Consider the following 19,693-nt stretch of genomic DNA (forward strand, 5'->3'; position numbering starts at 1 on the left):
TGAGCTGAAAAAGGGCAAACGTGTACCTGGAGGACAAAAGCTACGTTACAAATATGTTGTGAAAAGACATCTAGAGAAAGCAAACATTAACATAGGGAACTGGGAAGAACTTGCCAGAGATAAAATTTCAAAAAAACATGGGAGAACTGTTGTCTACGACTCGGTTGAAATGGTTGAGCAACAAAGAGGATGAATATCAACGCCGTCAACTCCAGCAGCACAAAGTCGGCAATAAAAAGCGACCAATACATTTATTTTGCCCTCATTGCAACAGAGGATTTTTATCCAAAGCTGGTCGGTCTCGCTTCCCATCATCGCGCAGACAAGTGCTGGCCCATACACCTTCACGGTCATCGTTGTTAGCGACGGGCAGCCGAACAAGAGAAGAAGAAAAGAAGGATAATGACGTCATAATCGAGTTGGCCAAACTCTATATATACAGCACCTCGCCAGTGCCGGCAGGCCAATGGTCTCTCCGTCTTCTTCTGCCTCATTTCTGGTCTTGCACCCTCTGCCCTCTCAGTGCTTTCACACCTTCCACACTCTCTTCAACACAATTCATCCCTCCTCGACTTCAAGACAGTTGTTGACCACATCTCAGATCATCCCCCATCCAAAGTCGTGATCTTTTATACGCCCGTTAAACCACCCCCCCCCCCCCCCCCCCCGCACACCCCACTCATCTAAAATTTTTGCTTATGTATCCATCTTCTCTACCCCTTGCTTTCTCCCCAAACCATGATCGTTACCTGCATCCCTTGTTTGGCCGTCTCCATCTACCTTCTCTCTCCACCCTGCTACTTCTCCCTCTGCCGTTTCCCTTGTCTCCTACTGTTCCCTTTGTTATGTTGCGTCTTGATATGGTCTGTGCCCACCCAAGCTCTTCCTTGAGCCTAGACCATGTATTTTAAAAAAATAGAACGGCACTTAGCACATACCTCTGCCAGGCTGAACTGTTTACGTCTTGTAGCCCATTGATAGGCCAGCTCTGTATCCGTACCTTAACCAAAATCGAATGAATTTGTCCTCGTCACACAGCTAACCTGTCCACCAAGTTTTGTCCGAATCCGCCCATACCTTTTTGGGATTTTCTGTTCACAGCCAAACAAACAGACAAACAGGGGTGAAAACATAACCTCCACCCACATTTGGTGGCTGAGGTAACTAGTGAGAACAAGGTATAAGTAAAGTATATTTCTCTTCCCAAAGCTTCAGGCATAATCTACTCTTCCATGAACCTCAAGGTGTGTATTAAAAATACAAAACCTGCGACAAAAATTTTACAACTGAGGCATGCAACTGTGGCATGTGCAACTGCGGCATGCAACAGTGGGATGCAAAAATTCATTATGTTGTGGGCTTCAACAGGCTGCAAATACAATCATGAGTAATGGTTATGATTGAAATAACAAAATCATCAAGGAAGTCAATAATGTCGTGGAAATTATGAAGTACCAAGGCTGAAAGAAGGTGCCAGGCCATTGACTAGTCCGGTGTAAGTCTTAGAGGACGAGCCGGAACCCTCGGCTGTACCCAGCAGGTCCATCTTGCCGGTCTGCAGTCGAAATCTCTCGAGCTCCTGGGACAGCAGAGTGAACTGCTCGCTCTGCCTTCGGCACTTCTCTTCGAGTTCACACACCTTGCCCTATAAAGAGAAATGGGGAAACGTGTCCAAAAATGAAGAAAATGTGTACAATATTTAGAAATCACATGACGTAAATTATTATAGAGTTGGACAAGCCAGGACACGACGATGGTTCACGAGCGAGCGGTATTCAATGACAAAGGACGGACTATAACCGAAACAGGCCCGGACAGGCCAGGCCCGGAAATGTCAAAACGAAGGTTACTGACCTTGAAATGAGATAGAAAATAATGTATAATCAATTATGAGGTTAGTTATCCGCACAATACCGAAAATTCGGTGAAAAATGAAATGGGGAAAGAAAAAAAGAAAAAAACAATTAAACATCGAGCTCCGTGAGGCTAGACACATGACATTGGCCTAACCAAATAACCAAACCCCTGTCAGATTCCACCAACTCCCTCGGAGAAGATGTAGCTTGAACTCGATTACCCCCTAAAAAGACATCTTTTTTGGGCGTGGCTCCGCCCACAATGGGCGCAATACGCCCACTCTAGGCAGAACACAACTAGATCATGATATCAACCTCACACCCAAGTTTCATCAAGATCGGATGATATCATCGGGTAGTTATGCTGCGGACAGACAGACACACACACAGACAGACGCACACACAGACAGACGCACACACAGACAGACGCACACATGACGAACATAGCGGTCACTTGATAACTCGTGAACCAATTAAACACACAAACAGATAAAGAGGGAGACGTTTAAAGCGCTGTATTAAGGAACTGAGAAATAACGGTTAAGTAACGTATGAGATGTGCACTTCAAAAACAAAAGAAACAAAGGGTGGCAGGAAGTGTATTTTTTGTGTACAGGGTCGAGGCTTGTGGAAGAGCTGGTGAACCGAATGGGTCAGGAAACAACAGGAAGCAACAGGACACAACGAACAGCAGAGAGAAGGGAGAAACACCAACAACAGAGTTGAAGGCCAAGATGGAGGGAGACGTGAACAAACAATGGGTGTGGGGAGGAATGGAGGACCTGAGGATACACGGGAATTTGGAAAGAGGAGGAATTGGGGTGGGGTGATGGCCAGAGGGATTGGGGGGGGGGGGGGGTAAACGAGGATAGAATGGTTTTGGATTGGGAGCTGGTGAAACTGAGAGAAACGAGTGAGTGGAGGTGAGCAGTAATCCTGGATTTAGGTAGTTTCACCAGAAGTGGGTTGATAGTGGACCATGTGTGCCATGCAGAAACCTAGGGAATGTCGGGGATGGAAGGGGACAATACACGGAAAGAGCAGAGGGTGGAAAACCAGAAAGGAGGCGGCAGAAGATCGGTGGCTGGCTTTGGAGGCCAATTTTGAAATATGGTTTGCCCAGGAACGATCATTGCTGATAGACCCAGGAGTTTGAATGACTTGAACTTCCTCAAGAAGATTGTTAAGAAAGTAGATGGAGGGGGCGTGAGGGGCTGCCAGAGGGTCCTTTCGGCGAGTATTATGTTGACAAGTCGTGGTATAAGCAAAAATAGGAGCACGGGTCCTGAAGCTCAGCTGGATCAGGAACAACAGTCACTCAAACCCCACACAGACTCCCTCACACCCTGATATTTTTAATGCCATGAACAAGCATGGGCGATGAAGGTTGCGATAAAGTTATATTGACATTGTGTGTGGAGTTTCGGAGAAGAAAGCAAATATATATTTTGTGTGGGGTCAAACTCTCCACAGACCACCTTAGACCTTGATTATTTTTTAAAGCCGTGAACAAATATTGGTACATCACGGGTGACGAAGGTTGTGGGAAAGTTTCATCGAAATTGCATGTGTAATTTCAGAGAAGAGCAAATTTTAGGGGGTCAAACCCCCCCTTCCCCCTCCACCCCCCATGCAGACCCCCACAATGAGCGCAGATTTGGATGCAGTAAATATACCTTCATTAAGCATCAGCTATGAAGCTTATGGCCAACTTTCATTGAGATTGTGGAGAAGAGAGCAAATACCTATTTTGGGGGGGGGGGTCAAACGCCCCCCCCCCTCACCTCCCCCTTCCCCTTCCCGCTTCAGACACCCACAATGAACACAGATTTTGATTTGGTCAATACACCTTCGTTAGGCATCAGATATGAAGCTTACAGCCAAGTTAATCGAGATTGCGTGTAGTTTCGGAGAAGAGAGCAAATACCAATTTTGGGGGGTCAACCCCCCCCCCCCCCCCCTACCCCACCTCCCCACACCAACCCACCCCACCCCCACCCCCCGCAGACCCACAATGAGCGCAGATTTTGATGTGGTCAATACACCTTCGTTAGGCATCAGATGTGAAGCTAGTGGCCAAATTTCATCGAAATTGTGTGTTTGGTTCAAGCGATAATTACTGAAGTATTACTGAAGTATTTCCAGACTCACTCACTGCCTGACCTACGGACACTGCTCAATCGCATAACCTCACCGGACTAAAGTCCAGGTGTACTAATAATACAGCTTTATTTTTGAGACATCATAATAGCAAGATGGATGTCATGGTATAATGATGTCACATCCGGTATTCACCCGAACCCGGAAGGTAACCTGGAACGGAATCCCACAGAGAGAGATTGTAAGGGTGTGGGATTTGTCAAGATTTAAAGACATGTTCCAAGTGTTTCGTCAGCTTGTGATTTTGTCAAGGTCTGAAGAGAAGGAAGAGGCTGCCGCCTGCCTTTCTGAAGGATGAGAAATGTCACGTCAGAGGGTGGAGTCATCAGCAAATCGATACGGGGGATTTTCCAAAGAGTCAGATAGATCATTGATGAAGATGGGGAATAGGACAGGGCTCAAAACAGTGCTTTGGAACACTCCAGCCATGACATGGAGAGTAGATGAAGGGATCCTGTCGAGAGCCAGATGTTGTAGAGGAAGTCAGTAAGCCATGTGTGAGGGTTAGCCTTGGATGCCATAGGTAGAGAGTGTGGCGAGCAAGGCACGATGCCAGACTATCGAAAGCACGATATATGTCCAGAGAGGAGGCCCTGATCTCATGTCTGACATTGAGGGCCTCCATCCATTTTTGGGTGAGTAGCAGCAGAATGTGCAAGGCAGAGTGACCTTGCCTGAAACCAAATTGGTGATCTGAGATTAAGTTGTTGGAGAAAAGGAAGGATTTCATATCAACGGGGATGATGGATTCCATGACCTTGCTGATAATTGGAAGTACGCTGATAGGTCTGCAGAGGGATCAGTTTTTTTACCTTTTGAATGTAATGCAATAATAATAATAATAATAATAATTCATTTATTTTGTATAGCGCTTTTCAAGTAGCCCAAAGGCGCTTTGACAGAGTGGAAAACATAATGCATAACAATACATGAAAACCACAATTGCAAAAAGACAAGAATCAATAGGGAAATATTTAAAGCAAAAGGAGGGAGAAGGAGAAGAGATAGTCAGGGGTTAAATGCTGTGGGTTGAATGTTGAATGCAGTGTTGAACAGGTGGGTCTTTAGTGATGTTTTGAATGTGGTGAGTGAGGAGGAGTCTCTGATGGTGTGAGGTAGTGAGTTCCAGAGGGTGGGAGCAGCGATGGAGAAGGCCCTGTCCCCCCAGGATCTGAATTTGGTCCGGATGGAGGGGGTCAGGAGGTTGGTACCAGCAGAGCGGAGGTTGCGGGTGGGAGTGTGTCTGGAGAGGAGGTCAGCCAGGTAGGATGGGGCCAGGTTATGGAGGGCTTTGTATGTCAAGAGGAGGATTTTGTACTGGATTCTCTGGGGGATGGGGAGCCAGTGAAGCTTGTAAAGGACGGGGGTGATGTGGTCACGGGTCCGGGAATGGGTGAGTAGACGGGCAGCGGAGTTCTGAATGTATTGGAGTTTATTGGTGATTTTTGAGGGTGAACCATAGAGGAGGCTATTGCAGTAGTCCAGACGGGAGGTGATGAAGGCGTGGATGAGGGTTTCTGCAGCCGTGGAGGAGAGGGATGAGCGGAGACGGGCAATGTTTTTCAGGTGAAAAAAGGCTGACTTTGTGATCTGTTTAGTGTATTTGTCGAAGGAGAGGGTTTGGTCAAAGATGATGCCAAGATTCCGGATGTGAGGGGAGGTGGATACTGGGATACCGTCGATGTTGAGGGCAAAGTTATGGGTGGATTTTGTGAGCGTTTTTGGACCAATGATGATGATTTCAGATTTATCACAGTTAAGCTTGAGGAAGTTGATTTGAAGCCAGGATTTTATTTCAGTGATGCAGTTTGTCAGGATAGAGTGGGTGTCGGTGGAGACGGACTTGGTGGAGATGAAAAGCTGGATGTCATCGGCGAAGCAGTGGAATTGGAGACCATGACGGCGGATCAAGTGACCGAGGGGGGACAGGTAAAGGATGAAGAGGAGGGGGCCAAGAACTGAACCTTGGGGGACACCTTGGGGGAGGGGAGCAGTGGGGGATTTGCAGTTATTGATGGAGATGAACTGGCGTCTGTCAGAGAGGTATGATTTAATCCAAGAGAGGGCAGTGCCGGTAACGTTAAAGGTGGATTCAAGTCGGGTGAGGAGGATGGTGTGATCGATGGTGTCAAAGGCAGCACTGAGGTCGAGGAGGACGAGAATGTTGAGGTTGCCAGTGTCAGAGGAGAGGAGAAGGTCGTTGGTGATTTTGAGGAGAGCAGTTTCAGTACTGTGGTTGGAGCGGAATTCCGGATTGGAATGTTTCATACAGGTTATTGGCAGAGAGGTGATGTTTGAGTTGAATGGCTACAGCGCGTTCCAAAACTTTTGACAGAAAGGGTAGGTTGGAGATGGGTCTGAAGTTGTTTAGGGTGTCAGGGTTTAGACCAGGTTTTTTAGAATGGGGGTAACAGCAGCAATTTTGAGGGAATGTGGGACGATGCCTGTAGACAGGGAGGAGTTTATTGTTGCAATGATAAGTGGAGAGAGAGCAGGGAGGGAGGCCTTGACAAAGCTGGAGGGGATGGGGTCAAGAGTGCAGGTGGCAGTTTTCATTCCTATGAGGAGTTCAGAGAGGTCAGTAGGGGAGATTGGGGAGAACCGAGACAGGGGATGGCAGGACAAGGACAAGGGGGGGCAGGTGGTTGGAGGGGGAGCGGGTGCGGCGGTGGTCAAGCTGTTGTAGATGTTTTCAATTTTGCGTTGGAAGAATGAAAGGAAGGAGATGCAGTTGTCTATTGTGAATGACTGGGTGGTGGTGTTCAGGGGGCGGAGGAGTTTGTTTATTGTCGAGAAGAGTGCTTTTGGGTTTCCGGAGCCAGAGTGGATAATTTGAGAGTAGTAGGCGGAGCGGGCGCGGGAGAGGGCATCTTTGTAGTGTTGTAGGTGGTCCTTGTAGGCTTGGGAGTGAACTGTGAGACCTGTTTTATTGCGGAGTCTTTCAAGTTGGCGAGCACGAGTTTTCATCAGGCGGAGTTCGGGGGTAAACCAGGGAGCAGAATGGGTGAAAGAAACTGTTTTGGTTTTTACAGGCGCAAGCTGGTCAAGGCAGGAGGAGAGAGTGTGGTTGTAGTAGTCAGTGAGGTCGGAAGGGGTGTGGAGGTCAACGAAGGGAGAAGTGGACATTTTTTCAGAGAGGGTGGATGAGAATGAGGTAGGTGAAAGAGCGTTTAGCTGACGGAAGGTGATAGTGCGATAATGTCTTGGTGTTGGGTTGGGGATGTTGATGGTCATAGTGATAGCTAAGTGGTCAGAGAGGGTGAGGTCGGAGCCAGAGATGGTGCAAATTTAATCCAGTGGAGCAGACAAGGTCCAAAATGTGACCACGGATTATGGGTAGGAAAGTCGACATGTTGAGTGAGGTTAAAGCAGGTGAGTAAATCAGTGAAGTCAGTGGTTATTGTGAAGTCAGTGGAGTCCATGTGGATATTGAAATCACCAAGGAGGAGGATTGAGGGGGAGAGGGAACATAGCTGGGTCAGAAAGTAGGAGAAGTCAGACAGGAATGATGGGTGTGGTTTGGGAGGGCGGTAGACAACAGCCATGACTGACTGCGTGCGACCAGAGTTTAAAAGCCAGGTGTTCAAATGATGAGGATGAGGCGATGGGGATGAGGCTGGTCCTGATGTCTTGACGGTGGATAACGGCAATTCCACCACCTCGGCCCTCCGAGCGTGGTTTATGGACGTAGGAATATCCATTGGGTGTGGTGAGGTTGAGTGTGTAGTAGTCCAGAGGTTGTTGCCAGGTTTCGGTGAGACAGAGAAAGTCCAGTTTGTTATCCAGAATGTATTCGTTCAGGATGAGGCATTTGTTGTTGAGGGACCGGGTGTTGAACAGGGTGAGCTTGATGTTGTTTTGAACAGCAGGTATGAATTCAGGTGATTTAGCCAGGGTTCGTAGGAAGGAGGCGCGATCGTGTGCGTTGCTGTGACCAGGTGCGCTGAGACGATGAGTGGGAGTGCGCTGAGCCGACCAGAGGACGGGGATGGAGTGACCTGATTGCAAATATACAAACTTACGACCGGAGCCACGGTGAATGTACCTGGGTCGTCGGAGGAGTCCATTTGATTTGATGGCAGAGATGCATGATGGGGTGGAGTGGGTATTGAGCAGAAGGAGCCTTGCGGCGGAGTACCGCAGAGCCATGCCAGGCAGGAGTGGAGAGACGAGACGAGGCCAAGGTTGAGGAGGTGAAACAATGGTCCCAACCCACGGGAGCGGACCCGAGGAAACGAAGGAGCCAGGTAGGTGAAGCCAGGAGCAGAGCCGATGATGTTGACGTATTTCCAAGCAGATGGAAGATGACCCAGCGCCAATGATAGGGTGAAAAGAGCAGAGAGAGGATGTGTAAGAGCAGCAGAGCAGGTTTTTCCAACACATGAGCTGATGCCATCCGGTCCAGTTGCAGAGTCAGAGTCGAGGGTTGAAATAAACTTCTGCAGCTTCTCAGGTGCAAAAGACACAGAAGTCACAGCCAGGTGTACTGCTGGAGAATGGGAGGTGTAAGATGAGTACAAGGGCAGTGAGAAATTGAGTTATTGATGTAAAGTGCAATTCCACCGATGGAGCATACTTCAGGCTTATTAATTCGAAGGAGATAATAGCCCGGGAGAGACAGCAAGGAGATAGGAAGTTCTATCGAAGAAGGATTCTGTCAAATAGATGATGTCTGGTCTATTGGCAGCGGCATGGATTGAAAGATGTCAGGTTAAAGCGGAGACCTCGGATGTTTTATTGTCCACGCATTTCGAGAAAGGGGGGAAGAGGCGTTATGGAGCAATATTGGGGGGTTGGAGGGGGGATGTTTTGGGGGGAAGGTGAGGTTTTGGTGGTGGGGAAAGGTTTGCGTGTGTGGGTGGAGGTGATGGTTTGAGAGTGTGAGGTGTGGAGGAAAGTTTGGGGGTGTAGGATGTGGGGGAAGGTGTGGGCAAAGGTGTGGGCGAAGGTGTGGGTGAAGGTGTGGGGAAAGGTGTGAGCGAAGGTGTGGGGAAAGGTGTGGGTTTGTGGGGGTAGAGTAAAGTTTGGATGTGTGGGGGGCGGTAGAAAGTTTGGGTGTGTGAGGTGCAGGGAAAGGTTTGAGTGTGTGAGGTGCAGGGGAAGGTTTGAGTGTGTGAGGTGCAGGGGAAGTTTGTGTGTGTGGGGTGTGGGAGAATATTTGTGTGTTAGAGGTGTGGGGGAAGGTTGAGTGTGTGGGGTGTGGGAGAAGATTTGTGTGTTAGAGGTGTGGGGGAAAGTTTGTGTCAGGTGTGGGGGAAATTTGCGTTTGATGGGTCCAGTGGGAGGATTGAGTATGTGGGGTGCAGGGGAAGGTTTGAGTGTGTGAGGAGCAGCGGAATGTTTGTGTGTATGGGGTGCAGGGGAAGGTTTCTGGTGTGTTGGGTGTGGGGGAAGCATTTTGGGGGTGGGGTGACTGGGTGAGGGGGAAGCATGTGATGAAATTATGCTTGCTAACTGTTGCGGTTCCAACTTCAACCGGTGACAGCTTAGAAAAGGGACTGAGTTGTCGGGAGAGGGATTGTCTGCATTTGTCTGGCTTCAAGTTGGCAAGAAAGATCAATAATTGTGCCTTACATATGACTGGCTTTATATAACGCATTGATGAACGCTGGCTTATTCGATTATTGCTCTTTATAGATGGTGTGGAGTTCTCCCAGAATAAAGCTCACGATCTCTGTAGTTTATGTGGACTTGATTTTCACCACATTTTATTCCGATAGAACTCCACACCATCAACTTGAAGCCAGACAAATGCAGACAATCCCTCTCCCGACAACTCAGTCCCTTTTTGTCCCCCGTCGCACAGCGGAGCGAAAGGGGGACTATGGTTTTCCCCTCCGTCCGTGTGTCCGTCCGTCCGTCCGTCCGTGAGTGCGTGCGTAAGCGAAGGACCGCATTCGAATTTGGTGTGAGGGTGCAACCCACGTCAAAATCCAAGATGGCCGCCGCCATGTATGTCTGAACCTTGTGAGATGAATATCTTGAAAAATAAGCGAAGTACCAACTTCTAATTTTGTGTGTGGGTGTATCTCGGCATAAGGAAGAACGCTATTGAAAATTGGGTCGCCACGTCAAAATCCAAGATGGCCGCCACCATATATATATGTCTGAACCTTGTGAGCGAAATATCTTGAAAAACTAGAATCCGGGCACTCGGTAGAGCGCATACCTTCGCCGCAGCTACTGTTCTGTACTTGGCATGGGAGTGTATGCGATGTGAAACTTTATGTGAAATGCGATCGATTTTTAAAAATCAGAATTTGAGCAAATCTGTTTCATTCGTCTGTTAATATGCCTCCCCGATTGACAAATCTGCAATTTGAATTTCATTTGAGGTTGAAATGATTGCGGAAGATCGCGTTATAGTGATGACGTCTTGGATGGACATCCTCTTCTTCAGTCGCTCATAACTTTGAGTGAAATACGATCGAGTTAAAAATAGTCAGAATTTGAGCAAATCTGTTTCATTCGTTTGTTAATATGCCTCATCTCTTGACAAATCTGCAATTATAATTTTTTTTGAGGTTGAAATGATCGCGGGAGATTGCGTTATAGTGATGACGTCTTGGATGGACATCTTCTTCTTCAGTCGCGCATAACTTTGAGTGAAATACGATCGAGTTAAAAATAGTCAGAATTTGAGCAAATCTGTTTCCCAAAATCTAATCAAATGTGTCCCGTATAATAACCAATCATCCCACCAAATTTCATGCAATTCGGTTGAATACTTTTTGAGTTATGCGATTAACATACACACACACAGACATACAAATAAATACACAGCGATCAAAACATAACCTTCCGCTTTTGCGAAGGTAATAAGCGGACCAACTTCTAATCTGGTGTTTGGGTGCATCTAGGCATAAGGAAGAACACTATAGTCAGGTTCACGGTGTATTTTCGTTGGTTTTTCTTGGAGATTTGCAAAACTATACTTTTTTGGAAACTTTATAGTATAACCAATCGGAAAAGTGATGTTTTCATTTGCATGGAAGGTTCCATGGCGGCCATCTTGGATTTTCAAAATGGCCGCGCTAAAAATTGATATTTCTCAATAGCTCGGCTTCTAGAATACCTAGGGTCTTGATTTTAACAGCTAAACCTACATTTTCAGGGGCAAGGAATCCAATCATACCAAGTAAAATAAGCTAAAATAATCATAGAGCCAAATATTATGTTGACGAATGTTTTATTCTGTTGTACAAAGAAGATAATCTGCATGGAGAGTTGTGAATTTCAGGAATAGGTAACCTCAAGCATTAATTTTAGGGCAACCTCTTGGATGCTATGTACCTGGACTTCAGCTAAAAATCAGCTTGAATATCATGGCATAGGAGAACACATCAGATCAAGTATTTATATAGGGACTAATCGATTACAGCGTCTCTGACAATAAACACGTTTACACATCGTCATCACTCTCATCAGACAACATCACATCGTGGGAGTCCTCATCGTTCTGGCACTGGGTGCTGCACTGACAGAGGTCTGTGCATGTTAAGTTCTTTGATCTACAAGAACATCTGGAAGATGAACAGTCTGCCTTGCATTGACATCTAACCATCTCGATGATGGCCTTGGGGGCTGGGAGGACCTCAGTTGTGGTGGGCTTGACCTGACCATCTGTGTCCTTGTAGAAGCCACTTTTCAGTGGATCCAGGAACTCCTGCTCAGGGATACTTGCCTGACCCCATACTCTGGCCTGGATGTGGACTCGTGAGGATGTGCTGCTTGAGAGCCCCAAGGGTAGGAGGAAGTTTGTCACTTTCTGCCATGTGCTTACAGAAGAGATGCCATCGTAGCTCTGGGATCGTCTCGATGTGAATGCCCTTTGGTGAGTATGCAGCACATACAAATGTAGATAATGTAGAGAGCATATCTTCAGTCACCTCAGTGGCATCTTCTAGCATCTGCAGAGCCTTGATGACATCTTGATGACATTTGATGTAGACTTGCAGCCATGTTGCCTTGCCTATTCTAGAGAATCTCCCAGTATTGTCTGCCCCCGTGAATGCATGGAAGGCGGGCAAAGCCTTCGCTCTTTCGGGACCTAGAGCTGTCCATATTGGCTCTACTTGGACAACTCCAGATGTCATCGAAATTGATGTGTTTCTCAGCAAGAGGTCATCATTTGCTATGACCAGCACTAGTACGTCTGTGTCTGGAGAGAAGAACATCAACTCTGCATCACGTGGGTTCCGATGTGATGCCAGCACTGCCTGTTGGATCATCAGTGTGTCTGCTTCTTCGTGATTGTTGTCCTGAAAGAGGAGCTCGCTGTTGCTCCTAGTGCGTCCTGAAGCAGATGTGATGACCAGCTTTGACGAGTCTATGTTGCACTCAAGGGTTTTTGCTGCCAGATACTCGGTCAGATCAGCCTTTGTTTTGTCATGGGAAAGGAACCGGCTCATTGGAATGTGTTCGATGTTGGTGTCATCTCTGACCTGATATTTGATTGGATCCTTTCCTTGCCTCCTTTTCTCCCTTGTGGTACTCTTCAGGGAGTCAGCCTTGTAGGTATCGAACACGAGAATAATCTCGTCATATTCTCTGGTTAGAGACATCAGTCTCCCATTGAAGCAGTCACTGAGATCTTTGACTGTCACTAAGGTGGCTGGTTTCTTGGTGAGCTTCTGCACAACCACCATCCCGTCCACCACTGAAATTTTCCGACATGCATGAGGAGGTTCACTGGATGTGAAGTCCATGGTTTCTACATCTGCTGCATCTGGGTGCAGAGCACTTGCAGCTTGCAGTGGCTGCTGATCATCATGGGGGGGTTCTGCTTGTGGCAACTTCCCCAGGAGGTGGATTAACTTTGATTTGTCAGTACATGGCAGCATTGCCCCATTTGGAGCGAAGAGTGCTCTCGGTGTCAAAGTGAACTCATAGTTCCCAATTGCATGTTTCTGGTCGATGTCTCGGTTTGACCTGGCCAGGACCATCAGCCGTCCATAGAGATCCTTGGTCTCTTTCAGAACTACAGTCTTGTCTCGGAGTTTCACAGTGGCTTTCCTGTTCCCCGACATGAACATTTTGTTGTTGTGTTTTTTCACTGGTGCCCAGAGGCTGGTGTCCCCATTGATTCTCTCTGACACATAGTCTTCATAGAGCTGCTGACCAGTGACATCAATGTTCAAGATTGATGGAACATACTCCTGTGGGATGTAGGCATGTGTGATCAGATTGTGCAACTGGTCACCTTCTGTGGCAAATGGATTGCCATGACTGAGTATGGCAGCCTTGATTTTGTCGATTGCATCATGGTCCTTCTTGACTGCACTTGGTCCCAGGTCATGATGCTCTGTGACCTTCCCAGCTTCCACATGAAACTGACCCTTGAATTCTCTCGACAGGCATGATAGTTCTGGTGTGGCCATGAAGAATCTCTGTCTAGCATTGGCATTGTTAGAGATGCCAATCAGTCCAGAGCGAACTTTCATCAGTTTGTTGATATGTTCGCATGCGTGGTCTGCACCAATCGATACAAAGGGAATCTCGTTCTTGGTGACTGATATGTTGCCTGCTGCAAGTTCCCTCCAGGTGTCTGGGTGGTTGGTTCTCAGGTCATACATGTCTGCGATGTAGCAGGGCCAGAGCCGCTTGTACTTGATGCGGCCGAAGGTCGAACAAGTGTAATGGTCTAATGGACAGTGGAAACACGATACATGTATATCAAACTATGGAAAAAATAGTAGGACAAAAGGCATAACTGACCGTAACTGGTCTAGGGATGGGTATATGCCATTTTACTTGGTACGATTGGATTCCTTGCCCCTGAAAATGTAGGTTTAGCTGTTAAAATCAAGACCCTAGGTATTCTAGAAGCCGAGCTATTGAGAAATATCAATTTTTAGCGCGGCCATTTTGAAAATCCAAGATGGCCGCCATGGAACCTTCCGTGCAAATGAAAACATCACTTTTCCGATTAGTTATACAATAAACTTTCCAGAAATGTATAGTTTTGCAAATCTCCAAAGAAAACCAACGAACTTAACAATCTGAACATAGTGAACCTGACTACTATTGAAAATTGGGTCGCCACGTCAAAATCCAAGATGGCCGCCACCATATATATATGTCTGAACCTTGTGACCGAAATATCTTGAAAAATAAGCGAAGTACCAACTTCTAATCTGGTTTGTGGGTGTATCTCGGCATAAGGAAGAACGCCATTGTAAATTGGGTCGTCACGTCAAAATCCAAGATGGCCGCCACCATATATATGTCTGAACCTTGTGAGCGAAATATCTTGAAAAATAAGTGAAGTACCAACTTCTAATCTGGTGTTTGGGTGTATCTCGGCATAAGGAAGATCGCTATTGAAAATTGGGTCGCCACGTCAAAATCCAAGATGGCCGCCTCCATGTATGTCTGAACCTTGTGAGCGAAATATCATATCATAGCATGTTTTCTGCGTCTTCCACTTTGTCAACTCACATCACTTCCCCGACGGGGGACCGAGGCGTAACGCTTGTATAAGCTGTCACCGGTTGAAGTGGGAACTGCAACAGTTATCAAGCATAATTTCATCACAAAGCATTGAGAGGGTGGGGTGAGGAAGATGCAGAAAGGGGTGCCATGAAGCTTTGAGGGGTGGGGTGGATGCTTATCCTGATTCCAAATTCCCAACTTTGACAAATGGAGATAAAGACCATGGGATGGAAGATAAGATCCATTATTGAACGCATGGGGAAACGTGGCACTGTATGAGCAGGAGTGAGGAGGAGGTGGGAGAGGGGGAGAGGTATGTGGATGAGGTGCAGAGCAGATAAACGTATGGAGAAAAGCGGCGCTGTATGAGTGGGGAGATGATTGGTGGATCAAGCACCGACCTGACAAACATCTCTGAAAAATAATCGTTGTGACGAAGGAGACACAAGTACAGATACAGTACACATGCCAAATGTGTACACATGCCAAATGTGTACACATGCCAAATAAATAAACAACATCAAGTGCGCGGCATTGCTGGGGAGCCTTCGGCGCCCAGCGATACCACCGTGCAGCACATAGAGATGGTATCGATGGTATAGGGAGGGAGAGGTGTATAACAATTGATTGATTAGTTGCATAATTAAATCAATAAATAATACACTCGAAACCCGTTAATATGCGATCCATGGGAGCCAGGAAAATCGACCGTGTGCTAAGTGAGACCGTGTATTACCTATCTTCCAGCACGAGCGTGGTGGCCGCCATATTGGATTGTGTCGGGTGACAACAAGTGAAACATGGTCAATTTTTTTTAAGATACTTTTTCGTAATAAAACAACACATATGTAATAATACTTATACCATTTTTATTATACAAAACAATATAGAAAAAACATAGAAATCAAGAAATATTGTTCAAAATACAAAATCCATTTGCATGGGTTAGTGCGTAAAACGTGTTGCCTTGCTGCAGACGTGGATACAAAACGTCGATGGAGTCATCACTGGTGAGGGTGTTTATACAATGTTTATACGTATTTATACAACTAGGGCATGCCCGTACGTGGGTGCCCGTTCCTTGCCAAAAAAAAAAAAAAACGCTACCCGTACGCTCTACCCCGCCCGTACGCCCGTACGCCCGTAAACAAAAAAAACAATGCTCTTCGCTTCCGCCCTTCGCTCTGACTGAATTGGGAGAAATAATGCGCATAAGAAATCGAGAAATTATTATTTTCTCCGGAAGAAATCGAATTACGAACCGTAATGGCGCACGTGCTGGGCTCGGCTCGCTCTCACATCGGCCACGCCTACGCAACAAAGCGTTCTGTGATTGGCTGCCGGAAGTGAAGTCTTCACTGTCCGGAAGGTCGCAAATCGCAGTTACGATGAATCGCAAATTAGTTTTAATTAGTTTTAAAACATAGTTTAACGGCAACATAGTTTTCCAACGTGAAATAAATGAATACGCTCTCAAATGTGCCGTCCGAGGCAGAGTCTGTTCGCCACGTTCGGCACACGTGATAGCTCGCTGCTCTCTGATTGGTTGAATCGTTTTTTGGACATAGCTCTGTAACTACTTCTCCGATTAATATGAAACCTTGAAAAGGCACATCCTCGGGTCCCCAGCAATATACCTGGCAAGTTTCAAGTATATCGGACCGGTAGTTGTCGAGAAACAGCGGTCACAGACAAACATACATACATACATACATACATACATACATACAAACATACAAACATACAAACATACAAACATACACACAGAGATTACTGGAATTATAGATAGATAGTGTGACGTTGGGTGTGCTGGTGATGATGATTTAATTCATCAAGAAGTCATCCATTGACTTTTGCTTCTTGGAGCTCTCAGCTATGTCCTTAGACTTCCTCAGAAGACTAGCTGCCTGCAGTGCTTCAAGACCACCATGATGGTCAAACCAGTCAATGGCATCCTGTAGACCCTTGAACACTTCAGCAGCTCTGGGAATCTTCTTGGGTGTCCCATCCCCCTCCTCTTCCACCTCTTCCGCCTCTGGCTCTGCAATGACTTCAGCTACAATGTCTTCATCAGACTTCTCTTCAGCAACCTGAAGATAATCATCAGCATGGGCTCATTCATCCATGGCTTCACTGATGTTCTCAGCTGTAGTCCCCAGATGAGCTGAGACTAGCTGGGTGGCCTTCTCCTCCAGGTTCTTGTTCTTGAAGCCCCAGAATGGCTGGTCATCTTCATCCTCCTCATCATAACTGAAGACCTCCTCAGGCATGGGTAGACCATGGTTCCAAGCCTTGATCACACTCCTCTCGGTGATGTGGTCCCAGGCTTTTCCAGAGACAGTGCTGGCATCCTTCAGGTGGACTGCCTTGAGGAAGGCAACAACATCATCCACTCCAGACTCAACCATGTGGATCATCAGCTCCTTCATGTAGAGTTGCTTGAAGTTGTGGATGATACCCTGGTCCAAAGGCTAGCAGATGGAAGTGGTGTTCTTGGGAAGATAACAGACGATTATCTTCCCATCCTTGGACTTCAAGGTGTCTGCTGGAGGGTGCGCTGGACAATTGTCAAGAAGAAGGACAGCTTTCTCTTCAAGGTTCTTCCTTCGGAGGTGTCTCCTGACCTGTGCTCGATGTCTCAGACGAAAGACCTCAATTCATCCTCCTTCTTCAGCCACCCATGGAGTGTAGATTCGTTCAGACCTCCTAGAGCTCTACACACCTGAACAAGAAAAAATACAAGGTTAGTAAAAGTGTATAAAACATCACAAATAATAAAATACTGTATCATAAAATAAACATCCTTTAAATAGAAAACTAACCTGAGCCTGGGTCTCTCCGTTCCGTACTCGTGTAACCGCATCCAGCTTTTACTGCATCGTGTAGCTCGAGTTTTTTCTTTTTGTCTTGCGCGAAGAAAAACAAGATGGCGATTGGATTGGGCCGATTGGATTCGATTGCTCGAAAAAAAAACGTTTTCAAGTGATGTAAATGATGTAAAGCCGCTGTCACACCTTGACGTTTTAGCCAGCATATGCCGACGTATGAAAAATTTGGCTACGTTAAGAGCACGCTGAAGCACGCTGGCATACGTCGCAGTACGCCGAGCTCATCGACAAATTTCGTGCATGCACAAAATTTGGCGACGTATGCCAGCGTATGACTCACACCAGCACTCAATTTTGATACGTCGGCATACGCTGGCTAAATCGTCAAGGTGTGACAGGGGCTTAAGCGCCGTAGAAACTGAAGGTGATATGATTTGAGTTGAAAAGGATGCCATATTTATACGAGAAGCACTGACTGAGATGAGTCGGGGAGAGAGACAGGTGTCAATGCGTCTTGACACTTTGCAGTTCCCGGGCCCGGCCAGTGGAGATGAAAGGTTAAATCAGCTTACATAGTAGATAAACACTCGTGTCAATATCATATCAATAATAACTTGTGAAATGTTAAGTAAACCAGAGGTGTTATGATCGTTATGTTGGTGTTATGAGAGCGAACTTTTATGCGCGTGATTTTAAAAAAATCAAGATGGCGGCTGCCGTGTACAATGTACGACATGCTCGATTCTTGTCATTTTTTGATTTTTTTTCCGACTAATTTATCAAAATTTTTGGGTGCCAGGGTCGCCGGGTGCTATCCGAAATCGCATATTAATGGTCGCATATTAACGAGTTCCGTGTTTATTCATAAAATAATTTCTCAATCAATTGGCTAATAGCATACCTCAACCACAAGTGTTTCATCCGAAGGTGTAACTTTTTGAAAATTAATTAAATTGATGAATTAAAAATTAAATTATTAATTGATTAATCAATAAATAATTAATCGATGAAATGATTAATCAATAAATCAAAAATATCCTTAATAGCCACATCACTTGGTCACTGTCATGTCCAAATTTTAGCTTACTAACTCAAAAGGTGCCTGAGATGTTGCCCAGATAAGAAATAAAATAAATAAATAATTAATAATGAAAATAAATAAATAATCATCATTTAAAAAATTAAATCGTTAATCAATTGGTGAATAGAATACATAAACCACCACCATTTCATCCGAATCTGTAACTTTAAAAAAAATAATTAATTAAGTCATTCATCTTATAATTAAATAATTTATCGATTAATTAATTAATCAACAAGTACAGATACATTCAAAGTACACCGCCCCCATTTTTTTTTTTTTTTGTATACTGAATCGAGGCTCGTGAAAGAGCTAACATTTATTTCACAAACAAATCAACCAGACAAACAAAATATACAAAAGAGGGAGTGGAAGCCAAGATGGGGAGAGAAGGGGAAGCACACAACCACAACATTTGAGAGCAGGGAGAAGTGTGGGAGGGAGAGGGCTTGGGGGCAGGAGGCGTGGGAAGGGGAGGGGGGGGGGGGGGGGGGAGAGGTATAAAACACATGGGGACCGAAATTAGCGGGGGTAGAAAAGATCAAGGTTTTGGATGGGGGAGGATAAGAGATGGTGGTGAACAGCTGTTTTAAAGACCTGGAGGGTAGAGTGGGATTGAAGAGAGTGAGGGAGTTTGTTCCAGAGGCGGGAGAAAAGAGGAATGAAGGAGTGAAGGTGAGCAGAAAGCTGAATGCCAAAGCCAAATTTGGTGAGCATGCCAAATAATTAAATATCCTACAGCGCGGCATTGCCGGGGCGCTTCAGGCGCCCGGCAATACCGCAGTGCAGCTCATAGAGGCTGCATTGGGAGGGAGAGGTGTACACTCATTGATTGATTAATTGTATAATTAAAATCAATAAAAGATTATCACAAAATATTTTCTTAATCAATTGGCTAATAGCATAACTAAACCACTCGTGCTTCATCCGAAGATGCATCTTTTAGAAATTTAATTAAAGAACTCATTGATAAAAAATTAAATAATTAATTGATTAATCAATAAATAATTAATCAATTAATCAATAAATAATTAATCAAATAAATGATTAATCAATAAATAATAAATATCCTTGATAGCCACATCACTTGGTCACTGTCATGTCCAAATATTAGCTTCCCACCTCAAAAGGTGCCTGAGATATTGGCCAAATGGGAAAGAAAATAAATAAATGATTAATAATAAAATAAATAAATAATAATCATTAAAAAATTAAATTATTAATCAATTCGGTCACAGAACACATAAACACCACCACCATTTCATCAGAATGTGTAACTGAATTTATTTATTTTTCGTAATTAATCGAATAATTAAATAATTAATCGATTAATT

General features: G+C 45.5%; 1 protein-coding gene across 12 annotated transcripts in view; it reads right to left on the minus strand.

Annotated features, from left to right (window-relative positions):
- RIMBP2 (RIMS binding protein 2) overlaps window positions 1-19,693 on the minus strand; it is a 716,511-nt gene that overhangs the window by 522,566 nt on the left and 174,252 nt on the right. For 11 of the 12 annotated variants that reach the window (XM_068119472.2, XM_068119471.2, XM_068119470.2 and 8 more), the window contains one exon: window positions 1,456-1,645. In XM_068119472.2, coding sequence (XP_067975573.2) covers window positions 1,456-1,645 — 190 coding nt within the window. Of the gene's footprint in view, window positions 1-1,455; window positions 1,646-17,272; window positions 17,357-19,693 lie in introns of all 12 variants that reach the window. The other variant, XM_068119481.2, reaches the window with a different exon arrangement.

This window comes from Myxine glutinosa, chromosome 6, assembly GCF_964187855.1.
Source record: "Myxine glutinosa chromosome 6, kmMyxGlut1.1, whole genome shotgun sequence".
NCBI lineage: Eukaryota > Metazoa > Chordata > Myxini > Myxiniformes > Myxinidae > Myxine > Myxine glutinosa.